The sequence below is a fragment of the Brassica rapa genome, chromosome A02, assembly GCF_000309985.2.
Source record: "Brassica rapa cultivar Chiifu-401-42 chromosome A02, CAAS_Brap_v3.01, whole genome shotgun sequence".
Classification (NCBI taxonomy): Eukaryota; Viridiplantae; Streptophyta; class Magnoliopsida; order Brassicales; family Brassicaceae; genus Brassica; species Brassica rapa.
This window is the reverse complement of record NC_024796.2, coordinates 1,701,810-1,726,439: the sequence shown is the minus strand read 5'-3', so window position 1 is coordinate 1,726,439 and position 24,630 is coordinate 1,701,810. Positions and strand designations below refer to the sequence as shown.

General features: G+C 38.4%; 5 protein-coding genes and 1 non-coding gene across 8 annotated transcripts; 2 read left to right on the top strand and 4 right to left on the bottom strand.

The window, feature by feature from the left end:
* Nucleotides 1-174: 174 nt before the first annotated feature.
* On the bottom strand, nucleotides 175-4,020 carry LOC103850315 (probable cytosolic oligopeptidase A). The gene is made up of 17 exons (XM_009127044.3): nucleotides 3,828-4,020; nucleotides 3,554-3,721; nucleotides 3,160-3,283; nucleotides 2,996-3,072; nucleotides 2,768-2,911; nucleotides 2,457-2,687; nucleotides 2,276-2,366; nucleotides 2,071-2,192; nucleotides 1,880-1,987; nucleotides 1,556-1,801; nucleotides 1,345-1,490; nucleotides 1,132-1,249; nucleotides 898-1,057; nucleotides 791-822; nucleotides 636-701; nucleotides 473-544; nucleotides 175-370 (listed from the first exon to the last, which is right to left on the bottom strand). The coding sequence occupies exons 1-17, from the start codon at nucleotides 3,945-3,947 to the stop codon at nucleotides 290-292; spliced, it is 2,106 nt and encodes a 701-aa protein (XP_009125292.1). The 5' UTR covers nucleotides 3,948-4,020; the 3' UTR covers nucleotides 175-289.
* Nucleotides 4,021-4,289: 269 nt separating this feature from the next.
* Nucleotides 4,290-7,644, top strand: LOC103850316 (L-type lectin-domain containing receptor kinase IX.1-like). The gene has a single exon (XM_009127045.2). It carries the CDS (start codon nucleotides 5,153-5,155, stop codon nucleotides 7,178-7,180), a length of 2,028 nt encoding a protein of 675 aa, XP_009125293.1. The 5' UTR covers nucleotides 4,290-5,152; the 3' UTR covers nucleotides 7,181-7,644.
* On the bottom strand, nucleotides 7,506-7,578 carry TRNAR-CCU. The gene has a single exon. It is a non-coding gene; the product is annotated as a tRNA-Arg (tRNA).
* A 24-nt stretch (nucleotides 7,645-7,668) lies between the features above and the next one.
* Nucleotides 7,669-14,829, top strand: LOC103850319 (receptor-like cytosolic serine/threonine-protein kinase RBK1). 3 transcript variants are annotated; one of them, XR_004455159.1, is made up of 6 exons: nucleotides 7,669-9,795; nucleotides 9,884-10,141; nucleotides 10,220-10,374; nucleotides 10,457-10,678; nucleotides 14,128-14,388; nucleotides 14,477-14,572. XR_004455159.1 is itself a non-coding variant. In XM_009127047.3 (6 exons), the coding sequence occupies exons 1-6, from the start codon at nucleotides 9,279-9,281 to the stop codon at nucleotides 14,633-14,635; spliced, it is 1,458 nt and encodes a 485-aa protein (XP_009125295.1). In that variant the 5' UTR covers nucleotides 8,870-9,278; the 3' UTR covers nucleotides 14,636-14,829. The 3 variants fall into 3 exon arrangements, 2 of the variants coding, with proteins under 2 accessions (XP_033140344.1, XP_009125295.1); XM_009127047.3 differs by having other exon boundaries at nucleotides 8,870-9,795; nucleotides 10,457-10,675; nucleotides 14,239-14,388; nucleotides 14,477-14,829; XM_033284453.1 differs by having other exon boundaries at nucleotides 14,128-14,829.
* On the bottom strand, nucleotides 11,159-13,942 carry LOC103850317. The gene is made up of 2 exons (XM_009127046.3): nucleotides 11,535-13,942; nucleotides 11,159-11,431 (listed from the first exon to the last, which is right to left on the bottom strand). Exons 1-2 carry the CDS (start codon nucleotides 13,881-13,883, stop codon nucleotides 11,384-11,386), a joined length of 2,397 nt encoding a protein of 798 aa, XP_009125294.2. The 5' UTR covers nucleotides 13,884-13,942; the 3' UTR covers nucleotides 11,159-11,383.
* Nucleotides 14,830-14,836: 7 nt separating the features above from the next.
* On the bottom strand, nucleotides 14,837-19,738 carry LOC103850320 (AP2-like ethylene-responsive transcription factor AIL6). The gene is made up of 8 exons (XM_009127048.3): nucleotides 18,515-19,738; nucleotides 17,746-18,421; nucleotides 17,482-17,564; nucleotides 16,150-16,158; nucleotides 15,964-16,052; nucleotides 15,821-15,894; nucleotides 15,620-15,747; nucleotides 14,837-15,528 (listed from the first exon to the last, which is right to left on the bottom strand). Exons 1-8 carry the CDS (start codon nucleotides 18,651-18,653, stop codon nucleotides 15,026-15,028), a joined length of 1,701 nt encoding a protein of 566 aa, XP_009125296.1. The 5' UTR covers nucleotides 18,654-19,738; the 3' UTR covers nucleotides 14,837-15,025.
* Nucleotides 19,739-24,630: the final 4,892 nt, after the last annotated feature.

The following is a 24,630-nucleotide window of genomic DNA, read 5'->3' as shown; positions in this document are numbered from 1 at the left end:
TTAGAGCATTGCTGACAGGAATACAGATGGCCAGAGGTTGAGTGACCTAGTAAAGATGAAGTGGGTTTGTTCCTATTTCTCTCTTTGTTCATGTTCACGCAGATAAACATATGCTCTCATTTGTTACAATCTCACTTCTCTGGATTTTGGTTGGTAAGAACATGCTCAGTGCAGAAGCAAGTAAAAAGTTTAATTTTATTGGATGAAATTGATAAATCCTAAAAACCAAGGTACGAGATCACTCTCTTCCAAATAAACGTGAAGTGAGAGACGAGAGGAAATGTGAGTTTTAAGCAGAAGCAGCCAAGAGTCCGTTGTGTCTGAGGAGAGGCTCTGGGGAAGGCTCTCGTCCTCTGAACGCCACAAACACCTGCTCAAAATAGCAAAGGCACCACAAAAATGATCATTCTAAGCTCAGCAAACTGACTTTTGTATCTATGTTGAACCTAAAAGCAATGAGGAGTGTTTTTACTTGTAGAGGCGCTTTCCCTCCTCCAAGAGCAAGTATAGTGTTTCTGAATCTCTGCCCTGTTTCTTTAACAGCCTGTGTTTTTGCAACAAAAAGAGATGTTCACAAATATGGAAACCTGATTGAAAGGTTCATACTATATGTTTTTGCTATAGTATATACATACCTTGATGTCATCCAATCCAGCATCTTCAAAGGCTGAAAACGCATCCGCAGACAAAACCTCCGCCCACTGCACATTTCCCACGAAAGTGTATTTAGAAATTTGATTTTATCATTAGTCACTAGTGAGTTAAATAGAAACAAGAGAATATCTATTACCTTGTAACTGTAATATCCAGCTGCATAACCGCCTGGCAAAGTATGAAAACTTGAGTGAGTGAAAGAAACTACAGAATGCTGTCAAAGGGTTATTTTACAGGGCTTACCGGCAAATATATGGCTGAAGCTACAGAGGAATCTATCCTCAGGAAGTGGAGGGATCACTTGTGTCTTTAGGGATACCCTTTGATCAACATCGTAAATAGACTCCGTCCCACCAGGCACATACTTTGTGTGCAGCTCCAGATCCACAGTAGCGAACTTCAACTGGAACAAAACAAGAGCAACATTTACTGAAATGTAATTCCTACAGATCAGCAGTTTGACTATTATGTACTAACCTGACGAAGACTAAGAGATCCTGCACGGAATGTTCTTGCAGCCAGGAGCTTCTTGTATACATCCTCGGGAAGAGTTTCTCCTGTTTGATAATGCTTAGCAATGCTCATTAAGGTATCCCTGAAACCACATTCACATAATGTTCAATACAAATGCACTAATATAAATATTTGTAAATCAAAATCAGACATGACATGGCAGTTGAACCCAAGTACCTGTGGTAGCACCAGTTCTCCATAAACTGTGAAGGTAACTCAACTGCATCCCACTCGATATTTCGGATACCAGACACTAGCCCCTCATCCTCTTTGGTAAGCATATGCTGAAGAGCATGGCCAAACTCATGGAACACAGTCTCTACCTGTAAATCAAAATGATATTATCACGACTCGTTTAAAAAAAATATCTATAAGATTTTTTCTTTACCTCACGGAATGTCATAAGGCTTGGCTTGTCACCAACCGGTGGAGTTTGGTTGCAGACCATCTGCGCAACAGGCAGTCTAACGGAGGAACCTTTTTGGGCCATGACTCGGCTACGGGAAAAAACTTCATCCATCCAAGCGCCGCCTCTCTTTTCAGAAGGACGAGAGTATGGATCAAAGTAGAAATAAGCAGTTGGATTTCCAGAAGAATCTTTGACGCAGTAGAACCTAACGTCGCTGTTCCAGACCTTCAAGGCAATTAGATATAACAGGTTAACATAGATAATAAGACGCTGAATATAGGGAGAAGAGGCTCCAGATTTTACCGGAGCAACACCATCAGCGGGCACAACATCAACTCCAAAAAGTGTCTTAGCTAGACGGAAAAGCCCGTCCATAACTTTTGGCAGTGAGAAGTAGGGCCGCAGTTCTTCCTACAAAAGATACAAGCAGTGACTGATAAACGTCAACAGTTTCAACTTTCAAAACAATATAGTTTAAGAATAAGGATAAGAACCTCATTAATATCGTATTTCGATTCACGGAGTCTCTCACTCCAGAAAGTGACGTCCCAGTGAGTCAAACTGTCAGCTTCTGCAGCACCTTGGTTCTTTGCAAAACTCTTAAGGTCTTCTATATCTATGTCCATATCGCATGAAAAGTGTAATTAGGTTTAAGGAACTAGTTGTTGATTTTAACGAAAATCTTAAGTAAGAGGTTACCTTGTACAGCTGGAGCCCAAGAAGCACTGCGAAGCTTTTCTAACAGCTCATCTGCTTTCTCTACCGTAGCCATTTTCGTGGCCATGCTTACCTAGAGAAGGAGAGCCACATTAAATTTAATCCCACGAGCAAAGGCGAGTTAGCTTGACTTAGTGAGTTTGACTTAGTGAGATGACTGTACCTCAGCGTAATTGCTGTAACCAAGAAGCTTAGCCTTTTCCAACCGGAGCTTCAAGATTTGATCGATAATTGCAGTATTATCTAAATCACCCGAAGAGGCACGAGACAAATAAGCACGATAGACTTCCTCGCGCAGAGCACGGTTCTTGGCGTGTTGCATGACGGGAAGATAGCTAGGAGCATCCAGTGTAATGAGCCAAGGTCCAGTGTCAGCAGTTGCATTTTCATTTCCCTAGTGTCATATATCAAAAGGTATCAGCAACTGAAGAAACCAATGTAAAACGACATGCAACTTTGGGATATTGTTCATACCTTGGAAACAGCTGCTTGTGCGAATAGTCCAAGTGCAGATGGTGGTAACCCCTCGATCTCTTTCTTGTCTGTTATCAGCTTTTCGAACTTCTTTGTAGCGTCTAAAACATTCTCAGAGAACTTATGTGAAAGTTTTTCAAGTTCCTATAGTGGAAAGTCATGTAAGCATATGATATTCTAATTACACTATACAAGCTGACATTTATTCGTTAGGAGTTTTAGACAGACCTGTTCAATTTTGTTAAACTCTTCTCTCTTGTCATCGTCAAGAGCGATACCACTGAGAACCGCCTCCTTTATTTGTGCTGAAAATACACGGACACCACAGTTAGCACATATCTCTAAACAAAAAAAAAAAAGTTCTTTGTTATGCTCCAGTGACAGTTACTTGCCTTCTACTAGCCGTTGACGAGCTTCACTCAGTGTGTTCCAGTCAGAGGATTCTCGGATAGACTTGAAGGCACTGTAAATAGGTTTGCTCTGCCCCAACCTGAGCTGGAACTTCACCTTCTCTGGCTGTAGACAAAAGTAAGGTTAGAAAACGAATCTTAATTCACTGAACAAACCAAACACAAACTCAGAACAACTCTTTGTCTGAATCTCACATAATCTACTAAAAAATATATATATAATACACCAAGGCAAGAACCACATTTTAGAATTTGATTAAAAAAGGTTTAATAGCAATCAAACACATGTAGACAACGACTGGTAAGAGCTTCAGACCAAAGATACATAAACTGAATCAAACCACTCATGAGCAGGGGAAGATAAATTATACTGTACCTGAACTTCTTCGATGGCAGCGCGAAGCTCGGGAGTGTCCTTGACAGCCTTAAGGTGATTGATGATTCCCCAAACAACTGATAACCGATCAACAATCTTCTCTAACGGCTCCACTAGTTTCGGCCACGAAGGCTCAACTGTTTTCTCTAACTGATCCAACTCAGCTTCCTGTTCACACATCAATCAGGTCAATAACAGTTACATGTGATCAAATCACAGAAACAATACAAACACAACTCTAAATATTCAATACGGATAAGAAGGAGAATCGTACGAGCTGGTGCAAGAGAGCACGTATCCCTGGTCTGACGTGGCGAGCATCGACGACGTCGAACGGAGGGAAGTTAAAGTTCTGCAAGAGAGGATTCGAGGAGAGAGAATCTTCAGAAGCCATTGAATGAGAGTTGGAGGCAGTGCAGGTTGGATCTGGGAGGGAGACGGAGAGAAAGTGAAGGAAGTAGAAGCTGATGGGGTAAGTGTTTGATTTAAGGAAAGTTGGGGGATTAAAATGAAAATAACGAAACTTGTGTTTGCGTTAGGAATGGGCCGAGATTGTTAGTATTTAGAAACGAGGCCCATTAACTATAGTCTAATTTAGAAACCGGTCTTGGGAGAGGTGGTTGGTTTTAGGACGTGCACGCCAACTGTTCGACGAAATGATTTTTTATTTTATTTTCGTGATAAGTCGTAGAAAGTCTATTGTTATTCTGAATTGCATGATCCATGGTTATAATTTAAAGTAGTTTCTATTTAGAAAAGAAAAGGTTTTTTCTCTATCTCTTTCGAAGATAACGTTGTTTGTCATGTGGGTTTGTTCTTGCATGTAGCTTTAAATATTTGAGTTTTTAATATCATTTTGTTTATTCTTGACGTCAATTGTTTTTGCTTTCTTATTAGAATTGTTTATCAAATTCCTTACACATGATAACAGAACGACTTGTTTCAAAGGTTGACGAAACAAAAGAAAAATATGCATGATTTTAAGGTTGATGCTAAATAGTTTTAGCTGAGGCTGAGCTGGCTCCTTCGGATGAGCTTATTTTTCTAATCATTGATTTGTCCTTGGCTTGGTGGAAGTCGTTCCTCAGTCCATTTGTTTCTTCATATCCATATGGTTTTGTTTCATTTTATCAAAAAGGTGTTGGACTTTTTATCTTTTCTATGTATTTTCTCTTTTAGGTACTTTTAAAAATGTTGCAGCCTTGCAGGCCAAGGTTCTTACTTACTGTACATTGACATGTTCTTAAGTTTACAGATGAACCACCTGTGTTGTTGGTGATAGTGCATAAGCTAGTTATGTGGAATTGGTCAACGTTAATTGTTCACTTCTGCGTTGTGTTCTGCTGGAAAATTTAAATTTTTAATAAGTTTCATCTGTAAGGCTTGTGATTATCTCTTTGATATACTTGTGATTATCTTGAGCTTTAGGATGAGCACTAAACATGTCTTCCACATTTTTAAATATTTCATGTCATACTCATTACCAATATTATAGTAGAATTTTCAATATGGATTTGATTTATTTACTCTTATGGTCAACTATTCTGGTGATCATTCTTCTAATCATGGTTAAGTCGTTGACTTGCTGTGAAAGTATACATGACAATTCCACCATCTTGGTCTCTTGTGATAACCATCTTGGTCTCTCCCTGCAAAATGGCCAACTCAATCCTCCTCTTTTCATCTGTTTTGCTTCTCCCTTTGGTCTGTTCAGTTCAGTTCAACATAACTCGTTTCACGTCAAATAGTCCTGAAGTAGCATACCAAGGAGACGCAAGAGCAAACGGCGCCGTCGAGCTTACCAACATTGACTACACAAGCCGTTCCGGTTGGGTTACCTACGGTAAAAAAATCCCTCTTTGGGATCCACAAACCGGCAACCCTTCGGACTTCACCACGCGTTTCTCCTTCAGGATCGATACACGTGGCGTTAAGTACGGTAACTACGGTCACGGCTTCGCTTTCTTCCTAGCTCCAGCTGAGATCCAAATGCCTCCAAACTCAGCTGGTGGCTTCTTGGGTCTGTTCAACGAAACAGACGTCCTCTCTTCCTCTTTCCCGCTATTTCACGTCGAGTTCGACACCTTTACTAATCCGAACTGGGATCCTCTAGACATGGCTTCTCACGTGGGAATCAACAACAACTCTCTAGTTTCTTCTAGCGTGACTTCTTGGAACGCGTCCGCACACAGCCAAGATATTGGCCGTGTGCGGATCTTCTACGATTCCGTTAGAAGAAACCTGAGCGTATCCTGGACCTACGACTTAACATCCAATCCTAATGAGAATTCGAGCCTTTCTTACATCATCGATCTCTCGAAAGTCCTGCCGTCAGAAGTCACTGTTGGATTCTCCGCGACGTCTGGGAGCGTCACGGAAGGAAACAGGCTTCTGACGTGGGAGTACAGTTCAGACCTGGAGCTACGAGATATCAAGAAAAGCCAAGAAGACAAGAAAAAAGGGATGATCATCGGCGTTTCGGTGTCCGGGTTTGTTTTAGTAACGTTCTTCATTGTCTTGCTAATAACCTTCTTGAAATGGAAATATCGGAGGGAGAAGGCAGAGGAGGAGAAAGAGAACTTGACGTCGATCAACGAGGATCTCGAAAGAGGAGCAGGACCGAGGAAGTTTTCTTACAAGGAACTCGCCTCGGCCGCTAACAACTTCTCGGTCGATAGGAAGCTAGGGGAAGGAGGATTTGGAGCCGTGTACAAAGGCTACTTAACCGGGTTAGACATGATGGTCGCCATCAAGAAGTTTACGGGCGGGTCTACGCAGGGGAAAAGAGAGTTCGTAACGGAAGTGAAGATAATCAGCAGTTTGAGGCATCGGAACTTAGTGCAGCTCGTCGGCTGGTGTCACGAAAAAGATGAATTTCTGATGGTATACGAGTTCATGCCTAACGGTAGTTTAGACGCTCACCTCTTTGGTAAAAAACCGCAGCATCTCGCTTGGGGTGTGAGGTGCAAGGTGACTCTCGGTATAGCCTCCGCGCTGCTCTATCTCCACGAGGAGTGGGAGCAGTGCGTTGTGCATAGAGATATTAAAGCGAGTAACGTGATGCTGGACTCTAGCTTCAACGCCAAGCTTGGTGATTTCGGGTTGGCTAGGTTGATGGACCACGAGGTGGGCCCACAGACTACGGGGCTTGCGGGGACCTTTGGTTACATGGCTCCTGAGTATATTAGCACGGGAAGGGCGAGTAAAGAGTCTGATGTTTATAGCTTTGGAGTTGTTACGTTGGAGATTGTTACGGGGAGAAAGTCTGTTGATCCGAGGCAAGGGAGAGTGGAGCCTGAGGCGAGCCTTGTGGAGAGAGTGTGGGATTTGTATGGGAAAGGTGAATTGATCAAAGGTGTTGATGAGAAACTTGGGGGTGATGGTTTTGATGAGAAGCAAGCGGAGTGTCTTATGGTTGTGGGGTTGTGGTGTGCTCATCCTGATAGGAACTCGAGGCCTTCGATAAAACAAGCGATCCAGGTTTTGAGTCTCGAAGCGCCGTTGCCTCATCTTCCGACCAAAATGCCTGTTGCTAGTTATCATGTGTCGTCTTCGAGTACTGCGACCTCGGTTAGCTCTGGTGGAGCTGGGACAGCAACGTTTTCAAGTGCTCAACTTGGTCGTTGAGCAGGATCTCTGTTTGCTGTGTTATATATTCTTTTTTCTTCTCTGTGTGGGTGTGCGTGTTGTGTTTAGTTCTTGTGCTTCTCTGTGTTTCTTGTTTCTGTTACAGTGTTACTCTTGCTTGCCACAGAAGGTAGCTATTTACTGTTTCCATCTTCAAATGAATTCATTAATGACAATTCTCAAGAGTGTTGGCTTGTGTGTGTGGACACATAACTGCATCAGAATAATTTGTTTCAAAACAAAATTTTGGGTCCTTCATAACTCGTCTCGTTGGATTGGGATTTTGTAAAATTAAGGAAAATAATCATAAAATAAAACATTACAGCGCGCCAGGTAGGGGTCGAACCTACGGCCTTCTGCTTAGGAAACAGACGCTCTATCCACTGAGCTACAGGCGCTAGTGATTGATATGCAAACCTAATTAAAATTATTCTATTTGTAAATTGCATATAATGGAGAAAACCGATTTAACCGACTTCTCAAGCTGAACTTCTAACATGTAAATTGCATATAATAGAGAAAACCGATTTAACCCACTTCTCAAGCTGCTTCTAACATGGTGAGTTTGGTGGCCATTTGATTTAGGCTTTTAAAGAGTTATATTATTTGTTACAAAAAAGGAATATAAATGGTTGTGGTATTAACTGGTTGTTTAGTTCACCAACCAACACCATGAACCTATTCCTACTAAAACTAGGATTCAAAATAAAGTCAAATAGTTTCACTTGGGTTGTCTCATGGAAAGTTGGTTGATTTTAATGCCTTAGGTGATAAACCATAAATTCTACTTTTGTAGTATATCAAATACCTGATACTGTCTATCAAGAAATCATCTTAACTAGTGTTTATTATTGGCAGTGTTACTGGTACAAGTTTGAGGTGGGTCTCACTCATTGTCACGCATGACAGTGGTGTGGTGGCTACGTTGAGAGAAACTGATAATATTTTGTAAACCAAAGCACCTAGGCCACCATTAGTTTCATTACTAATTGATAGTGCTTGTATCGTTAATAAATCATATTAATATCAGGGATTATATAATAGAAGCTTAATTGCTTTTTGTATTGTGGCCAGATAGTGACAGTATTTGTAAATAAATAAATCAGCATGCATTGTTCATCGATGGCTTTAACTTGTAGTCAAATTTGTCTGCCATATGTTTCCTCTCTTTTATGGCGCCATTGAAAATTGAATCAAAAATAAAGAAGAAGAATCCGACAGCATACTCACCATTTGTCATTTTAAAACCAAGATTTGTCAACTCCTACAAGTTATTCATACACTCTCTGTCTTTGTATCTGAACTCCCAACTTCTATTTTTCCGTCATTTAAAACCAGTAGGTCCACGCTACAGCAAAAACGTCAAGCCGTCACACAAATCCTAGACCATTTAACCGAATGTCACCGACACTTTCGATCTTGTTCAACTTTTATAGAAAAACAATATACATAGGTTTGATAAACAGAAAAAAGAAACTAAATATTTCACATGGGCTATTTATTTCTCTAGCACAAATTAGCTATATGGCGGAGAATATAATTTGAGTCAAATACAATCTGAACTAATTACAAGCAAAGGTGATGTATCTCTCTTTTATTATTTTGTTGACTAAAATGGCCACAACCAGCTCCACAGATATTTCAACCGTCGAGTCCGTTGATGTTAAAAGGCGTTGGTTACGGCACCAATCTCTAATCCATTCATCTCCCAAAAAATTGTTAAATCAATAAATTTCGACACGAGAAAGATTTAAAGATAAAACAAAACTTGACTTGCAGTTGCAAGAAGAAGATAAAGAGTAATACTAAAAGTGTAGAAATGCCTAGGTGGAGTTGTATAAATATAGCAGAGAGATTCTTATCCATCTTCTCCACTACTCACCAAAGCTGACTCTTCTTCTATCTTCCTCATTCTTCCAACAATAACTATTCTCTCTTCATCAAAAAAAAAAAAGATTCTCATTATATTTTTCTACTGTGTTGTGTTCTTTCTTATTTTTTCTGGGAATTTTTTTAAATGGAACTTTGAGTTTAACTTGACTTAAAGGCTTGTTCTCTTATTGAAAGAGAATCACAGAAGAATAAAAAAATTGTAGCTATGGCTGTTGAAGAAGGTAAACTTGTAACAGAAACAGAGACAAATAGAGAAAGCAAAGAGCATCAAGAAGAGATAGAGCTTCACAGGAACGACTTAGGCCTCGAGGATTCATCATCATCCTCATCATCATCGCCAAGAGGTGTACTCGGAATCACAGCTATGGCTTCAGATACAGACAATAATAACAGCAGTTCTTACAGTAGTTGCAGCTCTTTCTCCTCTGACGATAAATCATCATCAACATCGACGTCTCCAGTTTCAAACATTCCAAATAAAAACGTTTCGTCTTCCTCACATAGTCTCCAATGGACCAAAATGATTGAATCCATCAAGAAGAAGTCCATCAGACGCTTCACAGTGATTCCTTTCCTCGCAAGTTACCAACTCACACGTAAAAACTTGCGTCGCAAGCAACCTATTCTCTCCCCCTCTGAGAATAGCTTCTTCATGGCCAAACCCTCTTGGCGAAACTTCACCTACGAAGAGCTCGCTGCAGCTACTGAAGATTTCAATCCTGGTAAAGCCACAAAAAAAAAAAACATTCTTCCATTGAGAATCTGAGTGTCTGATTTTGTGAAAACGCTGTTTTGTTTTGTCTTTGTTAGAGAACATGATTGGTAAAGGAGGACATGCGGAGGTTTACAAAGGAGTTTTGCCTGACGGAGAGACAATAGCTATCAAGAAGGTGATGAGTCACAACAAGAAAGAAGAAGAAAGAGTGAGTGACTTCCTTTCAGAGCTAGGTATCATCGCACATGTAAACCACACAAACGCAGCTAAGCTTCTCGGTTTCAGTATTGATCGTGGTTTGCATTTTGTGCTTGAGTACTCTCCCCATGGCAGCCTCGCTACTATGCTCTTTGGTAATCTCAAACTTTCTGAAAATCTTGTTTCCAAATCTTTTTTCCAGACATGGTTTTGAGATCTTGTCTCACTTGTAGGAACAAAGAAGTGTCTGGAGTGGAAAATAAGGTATAAAGTGGCTTTAGGTATAGCTGATGGTCTGAGTTATCTTCACAATGATTGCCCTAGAAGGATCATTCACCGTGACATCAAAGCGTCTAATATACTTCTCAGCCGAGACTATGATGCTCAGGTAAATGATTATTACATTAATAGTCTCTCAACATTTTTTCATGATTAGGTTTGGATTTGAGAACCATGTATATACGCTTCAGATTTCAGATTTTGGACTTGCAAAGTGGCTTCCAGAGAACTGGTCTCATCATGTTGTATCCCCCATTGAAGGAACATTCGGGTACATGGCTCCAGAATACTTCATACACGGCATTGTTGATGAGAAGATCGATGTGTTTGCCTTTGGTGTATTGCTTCTAGAGATTATAACCGGTCGTAGAGCGGTTGATACAGCAAGCAGGCAGAGCATCGTTGCATGGGTAATATTATGATAAACCCGGATCAGGGTTCATCGTGATTTGTAACAGAAAGGGGAGAAGATCAGAGGAAGAGTTGAGATGAGAAGAGAAAGAGGGAGAAAGAAAGCTTGAGGAAGAATCCTCTTGATAATTTGTGATCGTAATTCGATGGTTTGTTTACAAGCTAAAAGCATAACTTATATCCTAAAACGTAAAAGACATTTCCCTCACTGCTGGGCTTCTCTGATCTTGGCCCATTAACTCTTTTCAATCCAGACGAGGCCCATATGATCTTATCAATACTCCCCCCATAAGAGATCCAACTTGTCCTCAAGTTGATGAAAGGGAAATGGTAGTTTGTAGCCTCTTGCCTCTCGTTGTACTCCTTCAGCATTTTCTGCAACTTCAAAAGTGTAAGGCTACAAAACAACTCAGGTGGTCTCGGCAAGTGAAACAGCTCATGGGTTAAGACTGAAACTGAATGCTCTCCAGAGGACTCCATCGTCAACTTGACATCCATTATGCTCAGAGTTGCTTCCTTATAGATCTTGAAGACATGAACCCACCGTAAAGAACGTGAAGCGCAAACGTTTCTAACACAGTGGCATAGAATATTAAACTTCACCAATATCCAGAAACATGACCAGATGCCTTTTGTAACATAGTTCCGCGATCCCATAAACTCAACTCCACAACCCTTTTCAATCACCAAGAACTTCTTGATATGGGCTATGATACCCCACACATCTCCAACAGCCGCACCAGTGTATGATATCCCTGCATAAGTGCGTTTACATGCTTCTGTTAAACTCAGATTGTCAAGTTTTCTTACCTGAGCAAGAACCTTTCTCAGCCTTAGCCGCTTCTTATAAACCCTTACCACGTACTTGATAGGATCATGCTTCGCCATCAAAATAATACCTCTTGTCACCTCCTTGGCTTGTCCATAACCTGCTACACCAGGATCCCATACGCCACAAATCCACTCAATCTTCTCCCCATAGAACTTCAGTCTACTCCCCGATAGAATAGCAGCCTTGTCCTCGAGGCTCCAAAAGCAAAAAGCTTGAACCGTGATCACATATTCAGGACTTGAAAAGCTTTTCTGACTCTCTAGCGTCAGTGTAACACTTAGAACGACCACCCACTTGACCTCGTTTTCAGAATTTGTGTGAACGTCCATAACAGAAATTTTCCTATTCTCCGCATTCCACAACTTCTCAGCTATAACACTGCTACAGCTCTTTTCTCCTTCAACCTCTACAGCTCCAGGATTCCACACACGGTTATCATCGACGTTAGGATTTTGGCTACCAGCACCTTCACAATAACTTAAACAATTCTCCACTGCTGCAATAAGGATCGCATTCCCTCTCTCAGTCCTTAAACGTTTTGTAACCCTTGACGCCTCCTGAATTTTACCAACACAGTAAGCTCTCTCCAGTCTGCTGCGTCTTAAGCTCTTCGCCTCGGCATAAAGTCTCACAAGCTTAGACTTCCACTTCCCACCATGACGGTGATAAATCTCAAGCCAGACTGAAGTGTTTAGCGAAACAGTACCACCAGGTTCCCATGCTTGATTTGCCAAAGAGAATTCAGAAAGTTGATTCCTACGTGAAGTCTTCAATAACCACCATATCCGCATCTTCACACTTCTTAAAAATCTGAAACTCTTAAATCCATATCTCGTGCACAACTTTATTATCTTCAGACCCTTGTTCCAACGTCGCAGCCCTTCTTCCTGATTTTCCTCCAAGCCTGTTACCCCTAGTAAAACCTTCATCTCCTTAAAGCTATCACCAGAGAGACTCCAAAAGGGTTCTGGAAGCTTCAAAGATATCCTGCCAGGCTTCCACACATGGTTGGAATGAAAAACTACACATGATCGTTTCTCTCCCTCACCATAACGTAGTTCCTTATGTCTCGCACTAGCGTTCTTGCCAACTGATTCTTTCTGATCTAACTGTCTCAGTGTCTCAGGAAACATCACGCCCACAGCAGAAACAATGATGTTGGCCTTATAGCCTGCTTCAGTCCCAGCTTTCGAGAGACATTTGAACCCCGTTTCTACGGCTCCAAGCGGCTTAACTCGCTTCCTAACCTTATAATAGTACCATCTGACAATAAGCTTTCTTGTATACTTTCTTCCTTTGTGAAGTAATTCTGATTTCTCCAGCTTGAAAAGTTCCCCCTCTTTTGTAACCTTCTCATCTGTTACTTTAGAGCTTCTGCGAAGTCTAACTTTGAATCGGACCTTATGAAACCAATGTTTTCCACTCCGAGAGAGGTCTTCCCTGCTCTCATGCTCGCTCGGTTCCTCCAACTCAGACTCCATTGATGTTACATCCTGTAACGACTCCATCGCACCATCAGGATCATCAGATTCTAGCGCTTCAACTTCCTCAGCGAAGATACTTTGATCTCCTATCCACGTAGCAACAGGACCATCTTCATCCATAGGAGCTAGAGAAGTAAACCCATACCGGAATAGATGAGTCTCTCGCTTCACTCCTGTATCAACAATCAGTCTTGCTCCTAAACGAATCTGCAATTCATTTTTAGTATCTCTACAACCTGAAGATTCTCCGAACATTCCTAAACTCTTACAAGCTTGCGCCAGCAGTATTGATTGCTTCTCTCGGTTGTATTGTTTCTTCATTCCAATAGTCGTCACTCCCACACACCTCCTCTGAGATGTCGCAAGCCCCATAAGATCTAACGAAGCCTTTAAATCAAGAGTTCTTCTCGGTGACTTACTTTTTAGGTTCTTAAATCGAGATCTGTGGTAGTTTTGCTTGATCCGAATCCTTTTGAACCTGATACCTCCGTTGAGTTTTAGATCTTCAAACCTTTTAGGGGTAAATGTGTTATGAACTTGAGAATCACCATCCGCGAACCCAAATCGATCTCCGTCAAGTGCTTTGTCTGGAGGGTCGCACACCATCTGCTCGACGAAATTTCCCGATGGTTTGTGAGTCTTCTCCACCGGATCGAGATCAGACTTCATCGTCATCTGCGGTAATGTCTGGCGCAGAATATCATATTTAAGCTGGCGCTCCTGATCTTCAGCTCTCCATTTCATGGATCGCTCTTTATCTTCAGCTCTCCATTTGATCAATAGAGCCATCATCTCATCCCTCCATTCGGAGTTCGATGTTGAATCCGGAAACGTACTGTCAAGAGGATGACTGTGCTCTGATACCATTGATAAACCCGGATCAGGGTTCATCGTGATTTGTAACAGAAAGGGGAGAAGATCAGAGGAAGAGTTGAGATGAGAAGAGAAAGAGGGAGAAAGAAAGCTTGAGGAAGAATCCTCTTGATAATTTGTGATCGTAATTCGATGGTTTGTTTACAAGCTAAAAGCATAACTTATATCCTAAAACGTAAAAGACATTTCCCTCACTGCTGGGCTTCTCTGATCTTGGCCCATTAACTCTTTTCAATCCAGACGAGGCCCATATGATCTTATCATATTAATATCGAATAAATTTAACATTCATTAAAAAAAAAAAAGCATCTGAAATTAAAAAGTGCAACTGGAGATCTTTGTTAAACTTAAAAAAAAAAAATTGGTGATGCAGGCAAAACCTTTTCTAGAAAAGAACAGTGTCGAGGACATTGTGGATTCTCGGCTAGGAAACGAGTTTGATCCAACAGAGGTGAAACGAGTGATGCTAACAGCTTCAATGTGTATACATCATATAGCCACAATGCGACCTGACATGACCATGGTATGATATCTAAACCAAACCTTGAGCCGAACCTGATCTTTGTTTGAGCTTGTGTACTATAGGTGTTTTAATCCGAATTCTTGTGCAGTTGGTGCAGCTGTTGCATGGAGAAGACGGACCAGCTGAGCTGCAGCAGAAGCCAGGTGAAAGAGCTGAGGTGAGTGTGAATGCATGCGATGTACAGGATCACACATCCTCCTCATACCTCAACGAACTCACTCGCCATAGGCAACTACTGATGGAGTAAGTAGAAGCAACCAAAGCAACTTAGTCCTTGATAACAAATGTATTTTATATTCTCCATTGGTTGCTTCTTTTATTTCCCCAACGAAACTGTAAATATCATCAACATGTGTCACTATGTTGTTCCACTGAACTTTGTTTAGTCTCAACTTCATTAGAGTTGTCTATATTAATACAAAGTCCATTGTTTGTTAGTCACCATGGCTACATAAACAGAAACACATTTCATTAAATGGAAACAGAGTAACACGGTACAAGTGAGATTTTCATATCCTTCTAGTCAGCTTATGGGGTTAGCTAGAATCAAGAAGTTGAACATTAGAAAGAAGTTGTTATCCCTTAAAAACCATTAAAAACTAAAAAAAAACAAAACAAAAACATAACATGATTGATTCTAGTAAGACTGGTTAGGCCAGAGGAAGAACTCAGCCTGATTCGGCGTCATAAGTCCCATTGAACCTTGAACGTTGGAGTTGTTATTAGACCCGGTCGAGTCAGAAGCTTGAACATTCGCCGGAAAATGCTGGAAGAAGTTCTGTTGCTGCTGCTGCTGTTGTTGCTGTTGATGATGGTAGAGAGCAGCTGCTTCAAAAGGGATCCCACATGGAATCATCTGAGACTGAGCGAAGTTAATGCTACTGTGATTGGGAGAGGACTGAATCTGTTGCTGCTGTTGTTGCTGGAAGTGGTGGAGTTGATGTTGATGACCGAGGATTGGTTTCTGCTCTGCAGCCTCTAAAGAGAGCTTAAGACGTTTTGCTGCACCACCAATGGGAAGTGCACTCTTCATGATGGCCTCAATGTCGTAACGGTTCATCTCAAAGTTTGTTACAGCGTTTATTCCCCTGAACTTGATCGCTGCTATGTCGTATGCCTCGGCTGCTTCCTCTTCCGTTGCTACAACCACCAAATAAAAACATTAACTAACCACATCTTGATAATTTTATTAATTTTATCTTTCAGACCAAAGTTTTATTTATCTACTTACCAAATGTTCCTAGGTAAAGATCTTTGTTCCCGGCTACACGACCGATCCTTGCTTGCCAACGTCCTTGTTGATGATGCCTTGTCACACCTCTGTATATCGAAGCTCCTCTCGAGAATCCGCTACTCTTCCTGTAATTATATCGAAAAATATAAATATAAACCATTTGATTTTAAAAAAATGGTCTTTGTTTATGGATGTTACCTCCTAAGGGAAGCAATGAACTCCTGTTTGGTCATGTGCTTCATTTCCTCTAGTTCTTTTGAGTAGTTTGTAATCTACAATCATTGGAAACTGATTAGTAAAGAGTGAGCAACAATATAAAAGCTAAATCATTGAATACTTACAGGGAAATTGGTGGTAGCAGTAGCATTCCAGTACTTAAGAGCTGCTAAGTCGTAAGCTCGAGCTGCCTTATCTTCTTTGTCATATCCACCTGAATCATTCACAAAAAAAATCATATTAATAAAACTTGTACATTATTGTTAATGGCTCATTTGTAAGAACTGGCTGGTTTGAGATATTGTTCTTACCCAAGTATACTGTTGATTTAAGTAAAAGCCAATATCCAGAGGTACATGCAAAAAGGCAAAAAAATTATCAGAATGCTGAAAGGAGATGTAACAAATATAACCAAAGTTGTTCTAGCACACACAACACACTTGTTCTGTAATGCAAGAAGATAGTGGCAAATTAGTTAACAACGAAGCATGTTTAAGAGTTTGTTATGGTTATTGATTGATACCAGTCTAATACTCAGAAAGCAAAAGTGAGAAAAAAATGAAAATTTTGGATGTGCGTAAACCCTAAATCCCCACTCCTGTGGTGGTGGTACTGGTAGACCAAAGCAAAAATTAAAAATAAAGCAAAAGCAACTGAGAATATTCAGACTTTGCTTTGTTGATGTGAACACTACATGTAAATCAATCTGACACCTTATGGACAGCAGAAACCCTACACTCATGCACTCTTGAAATTTCAATTTATTTTGTAGTTCTTGACCTTTCTTCACTCACTGCAAGCAACATCATTCTAGATATAAATCAAAATCAACCTCTAATTAAAGCCAAGTACTTCTCACTTCCACACCTAAGAAGCTAAAACTGAAGAAACAGTCTAATGGTCTCACATCACATGCCTACATAAACATCAAGTCATATATGCTTTAACACAATGCATGTAGGTGAAGAGAAATGTGGGAATAGAGGGTCAAAGTGGGTCCATAAACATGTCAATTAAAGAAACAGAGGTTGCATCATATAGGCAATGCCATTGGGGACCCATTCATGTACCTTTAGGCTTTAGTATGCATATGTAGAAATGAAAGAATTTTGAAATGTAAAAAAGACAAAGGAACAAAATGGCGGCACACTTCTGCTAAATATATGAAAAAAATCAACTAACAACTATATATTATATTTGTCTCTTTCTTTTTTTCCCTTAGTACCGAGTCAAAAGTATTGCTAAGTTAAAAAAAAAAACTTTGGCTCCCCTTCAAAACCCAAAGTATTCAATCATATATAAAGATATAGACAGATCAATAAAATAAAGATAAAGGTAAAGCTTCTTTTGAATCTTGCATTCAATTTCTTTGACAAAACTCTTGTCCTATAGTTCACTCTTCTTAAATCCCACTTAGACCACATTGAATAACAAGTTAGAACAAATAAATAAATACTTAACAAGAGTTGCTCGGAATAAGTTGATGTTTCATATGGACAGTTGACGAAAAAAAATGTTTCACAAGAAAGGAGGCCTAGATGGCATTATATGATAAAACCAAAATAACGACACGGATTGCAATTCTTGATGTCAAGAAAGATTGTAATAGTGATGAAATCAAATAGATTGAGAGAAAAATATACCTTGACGTCCTTTCCTGGCCTGACCTTCTCTTCTACAGCTATTATCCCATAGATGAGCTTCATATCTTCCAGTCCATCTATGTCTGCATCAATCAAAAATGTCATTACTACTTCATTTAATAAGCATACAAAAATTAGTAGTTTAGAACTTTATTAAATGTATTTTGACTTATCAAAAAAATAAAGGGATGCATTTTGACTAATCAGAAAGTAATGTCCTAATCACAACACAAGTCCTTTGATTATTCCGAACTTAGAACTTACCTTGTAACTCCTCTGTAGATGGAAGTCCTTTGTCCAAACGTATCAGCGATCTTCTTGTTAGAACAATCTGATGTCTCCACAGCCACAACAGGCTTCTCCTTCTCAGAAACCATCTTCTCGTTGTTGATTCTTTCACCATTGTTATTTCCTCGGTAGTGATGCTCAGTGATCTGAGTATGATCATCACTAGTCCTGTGATTAGAGTTGTTAACGTTAACACCAAGCGACAAAGCTCCTCCGTTGTTAGCTCCACCGTGAAAACCAAGCTCCGGACCACCGGAAGATTCCACCACGTGTCCCAAATACTCTCCCGCGAGATGAGTCCTCCCGATGGAAGCTGAGTCTTCAACTTCCGAACCGGAGTTAGTCGAGAAGGCGGTTTGAAAACCGGCCATGGTTTTAAACTCGTGGTTGTGATCGGAGTAAAACCCGGTTTGGTTTTGGTTCTGGTGGTGACGTGGATCGTAGATGTGAGTGAGGGAAGAAGAGTCTTGTGTTTCGGTTTGGCTGTTGTCGGAGTAACGCACTTCACCGAGAAAGTCTTCGAGCTTTGGGATGTGATTGTGAGAATGAGTTTGTGGGTCGACGAACGTTGTTAGGATCGTTGAATCTGCCATCGAAGCTGCTATTTGAGCTTCATCTTTGAAAAACTCTTGAGGCTTTTGATTTGTCCAACCTAATAATTAAAAATCAACACATCAAACACATCACAACTAGGGTTTGCACCTATACAACAAACACATGAGTATTATTTTTTTTTTTGTTATACCATAGAAGTTATCGAGGAGATAAGGAGAAGAGGAGGCGGCGGAAGAGGCGTCATAGGAAACGAACTGAGACTGATCAGATGACCTCAACATGTCCATTGGTGACAGTGAAAACGTTAACCAGTTCGTCATCGGAGCCATCAACTTTTGCTTTCTTCTTTTTTATATAACCAAAGTAAAAAAAAAAAAAAGAGAGAGAGAGGGAATGGAACACGCCTATAAATTTCTAATGTGATTCTGCAGAAAAGGACAAAGAAGATTTAAGAAGAAACCCAGTAAATAAACTTTTTTTTCTTCTTTAAAATACTAATTTGAGATCAAGCGTTACACTAAAAACTTGAGGGGGGAGGAACACTATGAAACGATAATCACGAGGTTATTGTTTATGACAAGATCTATCTATCTATTGCATGTCTTTTAAAGTAGATCAATCAAGAGAGCAAATGCATGTAAACACTTGTCTGAGGTTTTAAATGAAGAGAAGAAAAGAAGATGGGAAGCAGAAGCTCTTTAAGGAACGTTTCAGACGTATACTTATAAAGAAATGAAAAGAAAGAAAATTGTTTTCTTTAATCAAAAAATACTACTAATAATAATACATTTGCAGTAGAGAGAGAGAATGTGCATGTAACTAGAGAGAGAGAGAGAGAGAGAGAGAGAGAGAGAGAGAGAGAGAGAGAGAGAGCGGTTTCTTCTGTGTCGCCCGGCGTAATGCCGGAGGGGATTTTAGAGTGAGATACTCTCTCTACCTATCAATTTTAGCTTTAACTTTTTGTTCGTTTTAAATATTTTTTTGTCCGATTGTTAAAAATGTGAAAAACTCTCTTCTCTTGTGATTTGATTAATTCGTTTTGTTATAAACAGTTGCACATAAAATTTTGTTTGGACATTCATTCATTTTCACAAGTCTTAAAACTTTCTGTCATTTATGCGTAGGGTTTATACTTTCATTGTACCCTAGTACATTTCACACGGTAAACACATAACTATATAACCAACAGAAAAAAAAAAGAAAAAAACGTTTTCTTTGGTCGGCAGGAAAAAGAAAAATGTTACTATCAATATTTTCTTAGACTACATAAATATATTTAGTATTTTTAAATTTACTAATTAAGAGTTAATTTGGTCAAAATTTGTTATATTTGTTTTGTTATCTATTGGAACATTGTTTGTATTTGCTTCAGGTCATATCCAATTTTGCTAAAATAAACAAACCAAAATTTTATCATAATTTTTTTAGATTCTATTTTTCGTAAATTCATAGGCTTTGATTTTTTAAGAGATATAATATTCAATACTTTCTACTTGATCGCTTTGTTTTAGAGGTGACTATGCCCTGTTCGTTTGGTTGCCGCAGGTTTCGGCGGCAGCGGCAGCGTCAGCGGCGGCGGCAGCGTCAATGAGGACAGTTGTTGTTCGTTTCGCAGACGCTGATGCTGCCGCTGCCGCATATCATATCGTGACCGCAGGTTTTATCGGCGTCAGCCGCAGGACGCAGCGTTCGGACGCTGCCGCTGCCGCCGGTTCCTGCGTCAACGAAACGAACAAGAGTTGACGCAGAATGTTGACGCTGCCGCTGCCGCCGGTACCTGCGGCAACCAAACGAACAGCCCTTATTACAATAGCACTGCGGGTGAGAAAATTTGTTAGAACAAGGTCGCAAAAGACCAGGGAGGTGCTACTTTAACTACCAAATTACCCCTGAGCTCCAAACCAAACTAAACCACTAGCTGTTTCCACTTGTCGTACATGCATTGTGACCCTTTCTTCTCTCATGCGTGCCCCCATTCTTTTTTCAACCTACCCAACCGGAATTTACTCTTCAGGTCGGGTTTTCTTAACTTTTTTACTCAGCTACCTTTTTTATTTACAGTCTAACCCCTCCTTAATTAATATTTGCATATTCTGGTTATCTGGTTTCTGTTGTTATAACTTACTATAAACATACAGTAAAAATTCTATAAATTAATAATGTTAAGATTATGATCATTTATTAATTTATAGAATTACTAATTTAAATAATTTTTTTTTTAGATTTCTAGTTTTGCAATATATTTTTTAAATGTCGAAATTATTTTATTTCATAATATTATATGTATTATTTAAATTTTACAAATTTGAATTTTGTTTCTTTTAATTAGATTATTTGATTTATTTATGTTTGTTAAATATGTATTATAGAATACAAACGCGTTTCATAAATAATTAGATAAAGTAACACCAAAATATTAAAATGAAAAATGAAACTAGAGATGAAATTCATTTTGAATACAAATAAACAATGAAATCTTTTATATATGTATATAAAATTTATGTACATAGTAATTTTTAATTTATGATTTTAGTGGAATCATGTATTGAGTTAAAAGTTTTTTGTCATCAATTAAGAGTTTTCTAAATAATATTATTATTTTATCCAATTATATCATGTTTTACACCGTTTTAATTTGAAACTGAATTTTTTATTAATTTATAATATTTATTAATTTATCGAATATTAATTTATAGAGTTTATACTGTACATCCATGCTAATTATTAGTCTAGTTGTAAATTTTAAATAACTTATCAGATATCATCATATAATAAAATACATTTGTATTAAATGTATTAGGAAATAGTATATAATATCCCAAAAACATATGGATAAATCCTAAACCGTAACATAATTATCACTTTAGTTATAAGGAAATATACTATTTCCTAATAAAATGTTTGGTGATACTAACTCCGGTTGGGACTCTCTAGCGTCAGTGTCAAAGAACAATATAGGCTACATTGCGAACTTGCTTATAAGCTATATCTAAATCATTACTATAAAAGAGTAGCTTTGTTATATACGAATGCCTCGCAAGAGTCGAGTCACACTCGCACATTATAAAAGAGTAGCTTTGTTATATACGAAAGCCTCGGAAGAGTAACACCTTAAATTATGAATAGAAATTATAGGGTAATATTAAAGTTCGAAAGGGTAATAGATTAGGATGCCAATTGCCAAGTGAGAATTCTAAAAAGAACAAATACTAGCTACACCTTTTGGGTCAAAGAGAAAACGGTCAAGACCCCGGTAATTTTTATTGAGCCGGTTTAAATACATGTTCTGGCATTTTTGCATTTACATAATTATTGGTATTCTTTTCTTAGACCAGCCAAAACTAAAAAGTTTAAATCGAAAACTAATAGGAATTTTTTTTTTTGTCAAATTCTGAAGGAAAAAAAAAGTTGAGAGATCGATAAACAAAAAGAAAAAGGCTTGTGGGGAACCACCCGCCAGATGACAAGGCGGGTTTCCTCTGTAAAAAACGAAGCACATAAAAATAATTAATTAAGGAGATAAAAGGAGGCCCAGCAATTAAGGCACGTGATTAGGGATTGGGATTTCATGTCGTATTATTTAATAATCTACAGCATTTCGTATCCTATACTTCTACTTTATCGAACCTCAAATATCTTCATCATTCAATGTTTGATATTATTAGTCGTATCTCCACAAAACCTTAAGTATAGTATCTATACAAATATCTACCGCCCCTTATTTTTTCTTAATATATATATTTGTCCTTTTGGTCGATGGAGTGTCATTTTACCATACTTACTGACTTTTCTTTTCTAATTTGGTCATTTCTTATTTTATAAAACAAAATGTTTTGTACTTCGGACCTTGGCACATTCTTGTAAATCTTCATTCGTTTGAACCATTTGCAAAAGATAAAAAAGCAACGAAATCATAATTAGTCTGGTATTCTACATATGGATAATACAACGTTATTGTTACATGCATAATAACAACCAGACCTCGATAGGTAGTCAATATTTTCGCTTAACCTGTTCGAGTCAACACAAGCTCAACGTTTTTGGCAATTAAATTGAACGAAGTACGTCGAGATAGAGAAAGATAAGAACACGTTTTTCTTGATAGGTCAAAATGAGATCAGACGTTGATATGCTTGGTTACCAGTAACCAGTGTAATAATATAAGGGAATAAAATATATTCATGTCTGTTTTTAATATATGGACGTGTGCGAGTCGGTCCATCGACATGGTAACACACAAGTTTGATCGAGTCGCTTTGTTGTTGAATGTGACCAGTGGACACGACAATTGGGAGTATCGTGTCAGGTGACCAAAGGGTCGCTCTGATAGATCTGGTCTGCTCACAAATGTGGTGATGGACAACTTGACATGTAATTCTTTAGAACGTTATATTTGGTGACTCTCGTGAATAATATCAGTCCCGTTTTCTTGGTTGTTCGTTTCAGGACTCTGTCAAAACCCATACTGTAATCATAAATATGAAATGATGATATATGTGAACAAGATATTTAAAAGGTTACATTATCGCCCGTATATAAACATTAAATTCTTTAAATAAAACATGATAAAAACAATGTTTCTCAGATATATCCTTTGACAAAAAAGTTGGTGGTCAATCACGAATTTACAAAGTGAATTGTGTACAGATATAAATAACATAAACCGTGATCAGAGATTGTCGTTCATACTCAAACGTAGAACTGTGGAAGCCAGTTTCACAAAGAAAAAGAAAGAGAGAATACGTTAAAAATCTGAGGTATCCTCATGGTCATGGGTGTTTTTGTTTAAAAATGCAAATGGGTAATGGGTGCGTGGCCTCTCGTTAGGGTTCTTGCCAGAGTGACGTGGCATTATAGCCACTAAAAGGTCTTCGTGATACATTCTGTTACATACTTTTAAAAGTACATACCTAAACATTTATCCTCACTTATTGTTGTCCTTATACTCACCTCAAAGGGGGTTGATTATCTAAAAATTATGTCCTCTAATTATTTGTCGTCTCTCTCGAAGACTTAGCTTTAAAATCTCTTAATTGCATGCGAGATCACACGTGGGGATGGTCATACACCTTCCCCTTTTGTAGTATTGCTAAGCCATCGACGATAAAAGCTCGGAGTTCGGATACACACACATATGTATATTAATCTTATTGGAAGACCGAACACATATATAATTAGTTATAATTCTCTGCAAATCATATAAATTTATATAAGCTCCACATCATCACACGTGGCTGAATCTAGCAAGTTGAGAGGATAAACACATGCTTCCACATTACCTCCCTCTTTCCCCTTTCGAATGATTCATAAGAATATAGTATGATATAATATGTATCGTATTGATCATATCACAGTTTTCTCTCCGTGTAATTAGTATATTCGGTGCTCGTTGAAATTACCCAATATATTTATTTGTTATGTATTTCACAAAGATAAATTTTATGGTGTTTTTACACATTAAATCTGTAATTTTTAGTTTTCAATATTTTTTAGCCAATAATAATTCAATAAAACCAATTAATTTTTTAAAAATTTATTTTTTTTTATAAAAAATACAAAATATTTATCATTTCAAAATAATTTTTTTTTAAAACATTTTTTTTTAAACGGAGAAAATATTAATTATTAAGTTATATTATTAAACGGTTTCCATTCTGACTATATAAATTTCAAAATATTTTATGATAATAGGTAACAGACACTCTTTCAATATATTGATCTTTTTAATTGTATCACTAGTATGTCTAAAATATGCAAGTTATTTCTTATTTGGTTGTTATATAGCTAATTAAGCTATACATAATACATATTTCAGATTTTGCATAGATTAGATTAATTATTAAGGTGTGAATTAAGGGTGTCAATAATATGAACACACCTTAAAGATTATCTACTTTTGAAATTCTTAATTAGCTCTGAAACAGTCTTTGGCTCTTTGCTAACACAGACTCTCCTAATCATCATCGTTATCTTGGATACCCATCAAAATTTCTTAGAATAATGCAACAATTGTGATTCATCTGAATTAATGTTGTTTTAATAGTTTGGGAGGTCCAATGACTAGTGCTAAGTGTATCAGTTGCTTTTGACCTTTGACCGAGGAGGCACGTGCGCAGCATCTTTATAACGTTTCATGTCGAAGATTTCGGTGTTGCACGTGCGACCCTGTCCTCCTTTCTATTATCTTAATCTCTCATCTTTTGTCTTAATATTCTTATAATTAAACCTTCTCTTTAATTCTTTTTGTTCCCCCCAAAAATATTACTTTCTAAATGATTTTCACTTTAATTTTGTCGCTTTTATTTT